This window comes from Bombus impatiens, unplaced genomic scaffold (assembly GCF_000188095.3).
Source record: "Bombus impatiens unplaced genomic scaffold, BIMP_2.2 scf_0551, whole genome shotgun sequence".
NCBI classification, from domain to species: Eukaryota; Metazoa; Arthropoda; class Insecta; order Hymenoptera; family Apidae; genus Bombus; species Bombus impatiens.
The window spans coordinates 695,453-699,530 of record NT_176970.1 but is presented as its reverse complement, the minus strand read 5'-3'; the positions used below and the strand labels follow the sequence as shown (position 1 = coordinate 699,530).

General features: G+C 29.5%; 1 protein-coding gene across 1 annotated transcript; it reads left to right on the top strand.

Moving 5' to 3' along the window:
- The first annotated feature begins 372 nt into the window (after positions 1-372).
- LOC100743713 (ankyrin repeat and MYND domain-containing protein 2) lies at positions 373-2,995 on the top strand. Its single transcript, XM_003491449.4, has 3 exons — positions 373-818; positions 1,390-1,767; positions 1,842-2,995. The coding sequence occupies exons 1-3, from the start codon at positions 618-620 to the stop codon at positions 2,484-2,486; spliced, it is 1,224 nt and encodes a 407-aa protein (XP_003491497.1). The 5' UTR covers positions 373-617; the 3' UTR covers positions 2,487-2,995.
- Positions 2,996-4,078: the final 1,083 nt, after the last annotated feature.

The following is a 4,078-nucleotide window of genomic DNA, read 5'->3' as shown; positions in this document are numbered from 1 at the left end:
GATAACGAATGCCACATGTGGCACGAAAATTGTAATTACAAAGTACCTGAGTCATCCGCACCCTGGTGGCAAAAATAGGAATTAAATTTGAGATTACACCATTTCGCGCGGTGATCATATTGAAAGATGGAAACAACTGCTGAGAATTCGTTATAAATTTAAAACATTCAATTATTTTTGTTTTATATTTACAATCATTAACATATTGCGAACAAGTCAAATCCGTGAGAATTCTTGTGTTTGTTCTATATTATCCTATATTATCCATAACAAATCGCAGAGAGTATAATAAACACTGATTTTTTTCGTAGCCAGTATTTTGGGATGCGTGACACATATAATATGAAGTCAATGTCAAATCAATGATTAACGTATTTAAACAGATAGTCAATCTATTTACATATTTCGTTAATAGACATATCACAGTTGAGCCTATAGGATAGATTACCTTGCATTACATTTTGTCTCTAATATCATCGACGAGCGGCATTATAAATCTTGATTTTGTGCATGATCGGTATTTCAGTTGATGTAGAATAAAATCTTATGAAGTGATAAATCTATCTTGTAGCTTGTCTGTGTTTGAACTCTCGTTATACTAATCGATCGTAGAAAAAATGGCGCCTTCTCTAGAGGGTCTAATTGCCGTACAAAAGCAAATTTTTACAAGAATTAGCAACAATGAAGTATCTGAGCTCAAGACATTATTGGCGGCAAATAAAATTAAAATGGATTTTGTGGATGAAAATGGTATGAGTCCACTTCAACATGCCTGTTACAAAGGAAACAAGGAAATAGTACAGATGCTTTTAGATCAGGTAGGTTAGTTTTTTAAATATGCGTGTAACAATTGAATATAATTAAAAAACTGTTTATAATTTTAATATTCAACATCATATTCGATTTATATGTAACAAAAAGTGAACGAAAACACGTTTCGTACATATATATGTATATATTTTTGACGTTTTGTTTTTGCATCTGTACATTGAATCAACAAATGAAAATTCATTAATTTAAAATGCATTCTGACAAACAAACAAGTATCTATCCTTAAATGTAATTAACTTTTGTGTGCAGATCGAATTTGAAGATAAAACAATTTTTATCAAAAAGTATTTTTGAAGAATCTTGGAGAAAAGGAAAATCATAACAATTATAATGCGTAAAGATTTTAATTGAATTTAATATTAATTGCTCTAATGATATTTATCATATAATGTATTTGTAATATTCTTATAATAACTTGTAACACACTTAAGAAACATAAAGTACTATTTAAGATGAAACGTTTTTGGATGAATAATAAATATTATCAATATAAAGCATTATAGAAAAGATATTATATGAAAATTATATGATTTTAATAATTAAAATATTTTTTTACAGGGAGCAGATGTGAATGCATGTCAACATGAGCATGCATATACAGCATTACATTTTGCTGCTCTTAGTGGAAATGCAGAGCTATGTCATCTCTTAATGTCTTATGGAGCACGTTTGACAGCAACAAACAGTGTGGGACGAACTCCAGCACAGATGGCAGCATTTGTTGGAAATCATAATTGTGTAGCAACTATCAACAATTTTATTCCAAAAGCTGATATAGATTATTATGTCAAACCACAAGGTTTACAAACGGAATCAATGCTTCCTCCACATCTAGCAGACTCTTTCCACAAATTTATAATGCAAATCAATGTGCATCCTGTACGTGTAGCTATGAATATACAGAGATACCCTGGTCTTTTAGAAAATGCTGCTAAGGTACAAATTAATATGCATAATGATAAAGCTTTGGATAGTGTTCCGCTATAATGCTTTTTGCTTGTAATTTTCAGGTACAAAAGGTTTTGGAATCTATGCACCATAAAGAAATGACAAGAGGTGCAGAAACAAACGAAGTGATGGCATTTAAATATCATTATCTAAGTTGCATTGTAGCTGAAGTAATCAAGTTTCAGAAGAGGCAAGAAGCAATGAGGGCGGAGAAGACTGAAAAAACAAATGAAGAAGGAGAAGAAAAAAAATCAGATACTGTCGAGGGTCTAATAAGAAAGTTCCTAAAGTGTAGTAAAAGCGACGGTATACCAGAATATCAGGAAGCTTTTCTGAGGGAAAGTGTAAGAGAATTTCCATATAGAGAAAGTACCATTTTTCGCCAAATGGTCGCAACTCTTGCAGCTAGCGATCCACCTTCTGCTGCGTCAGTAGTATCAGCTGCGATTGATGGTCAAAGAGCTTTCTTAGACAATGCTCAAGTCTGCATTACTTGTGGAGAAGATAAAGCTAACAAAAAATGCAGCAAATGTAAAGCGGTGCAATATTGTGACAGAGAATGCCAAAGACTCCATTGGTTTATGCATAAAAAAGCATGTACCAGATTAGGTCAAAATATAACGCCAAGCACAAAGATAAGCGATGCAGATAAAGAACAAATAAGCAACGCTGTGAGCTCTAGACTACAAAATCTAAGTGTTAATTAAACACAATAAAAAGTAAAAAAATTCTAAGCAATTAACTTCAATGTGCTGTATGTATCTGTTTAATTTTATATTACATTAATTCAGATCAAAAACTAAAAAGATATTCTAGTTCATACATTTGACAAATAGTTCTGACTTCTTAAATTTACAGAATTTAAGGAACTTTTTATGTATCATGACACATTTTTATCTTTTTTGTCCAGAATATTATATATTATAAATAATTATCGTTATCATGTATTATAAACGGTTTCATATGCAAATATTCAGTTAAACTGTTATTTCCTCAGGATTGTATTCTTGTGGGTTGTCGTCACCATAAAAATAAAATATACTTATAAATACATTTGTATTATTTCGAAATTTTATTGTTCTTAGAATTTCATAAAATTTATTTAAGAAGCTACCATGGATGTATAAAAAGTTTGTATAGCAGCAAATTTCGACAAGAACTTTGTAGAACTATTTAAAACATCTCAATGAATAAAAGATATATACATATCCTAAAAGTCTTCAGAATAAATTTCGTAGAAACTATATTTATCCATATATTTTATGAAAATATTTAGAATCAGTGAGATATATATGAATAATATCTAATTTTATTCGTACATGTTTAAATTTACTATTATCTTGTAAAAAGATATATGTAATTGTTTTCTAGTCTTATTTTATTTGCTCTAGCTTGAATGTGCTTGTTCAGAATATCGTGCTTAATATGCGTTTTGTAGTACATGATACTATGGATAAAATAAACAGATGCAATCTGTTCCTATTATCCTTGATATGTATAGTTCTACAGCTTTATAGATCCAAACTGTGATTAATTCTTTGTCATGTTTTTTAGTCGATTGCAAATTTATTTTCTTATCCTCGGTACTTTTGGCCGCTATATTATACATTGTCAATGAGATGCAAATATGTTAAACCGCTAAAAATATTATTAAACTATTTAGTAATATTTTTTAGCTATTCTGTCGTGGTATTTTTCATCCAGTAAAAGGAGAACGTACTGTTATTGCTGCATATATCGATATTAAGACAATTTTTTTAGTTCAGCTACTATTTTTATTGCATTTATCTTTGGATTCTATTTTATCTTACGAATCATCTATCGATCAATACATTAATTTATCTTTTGTGTACGCTTACTTGCTATTTTATTTTAAAACCATTTTTTGTATTATATCTGTCTACGATTCCTTAGATTGTTGATCTTTGATTATTTATAATTTCAGAAATTTCATGTAATGTTTAGTACTTATTATGTATCTTTATAATGTTTTTTTTAAGTTGTTATCCTGCCTTCTTGTTCCACATTAGGGTTATGATTGTTACTTATTCTTCAATCTAAAACTCCACCTATGTTGAGAATGTCTCGAGATATAGTGATGTCAATTGTATTAACGTCCTACATATTGTGTTGTAATTACACTATGTATAATTTCATATAATGAGGATTGTACGAATATTTATTACGCGTACATTTTCCTCTCTGGTTTCCGAATATATCCATATTTACTAAAATTTTCGTAAGAGATATGAATAAATAATATTTTTCTGTTAAGTGAATTTCAAAGATTCCTGAGGAT

Excerpts from the sequence above, each read along its gene's own strand:
- LOC100743713 (XM_003491449.4), top strand. The coding sequence starts at position 618 with ATGGCGCCTTCTCTAGAGGGTCTAATTGCCGTACAAAAGCAAATTTTT. Across the intron at positions 819-1,389 it reads TACAGATGCTTTTAGATCAG|GGAGCAGATGTGAATGCATG; the intron begins GTAGGTTAGTTT and ends ATTTTTTTACAG. Across the intron at positions 1,768-1,841 it reads TTTTAGAAAATGCTGCTAAG|GTACAAAAGGTTTTGGAATC; the intron begins GTACAAATTAAT and ends TGTAATTTTCAG.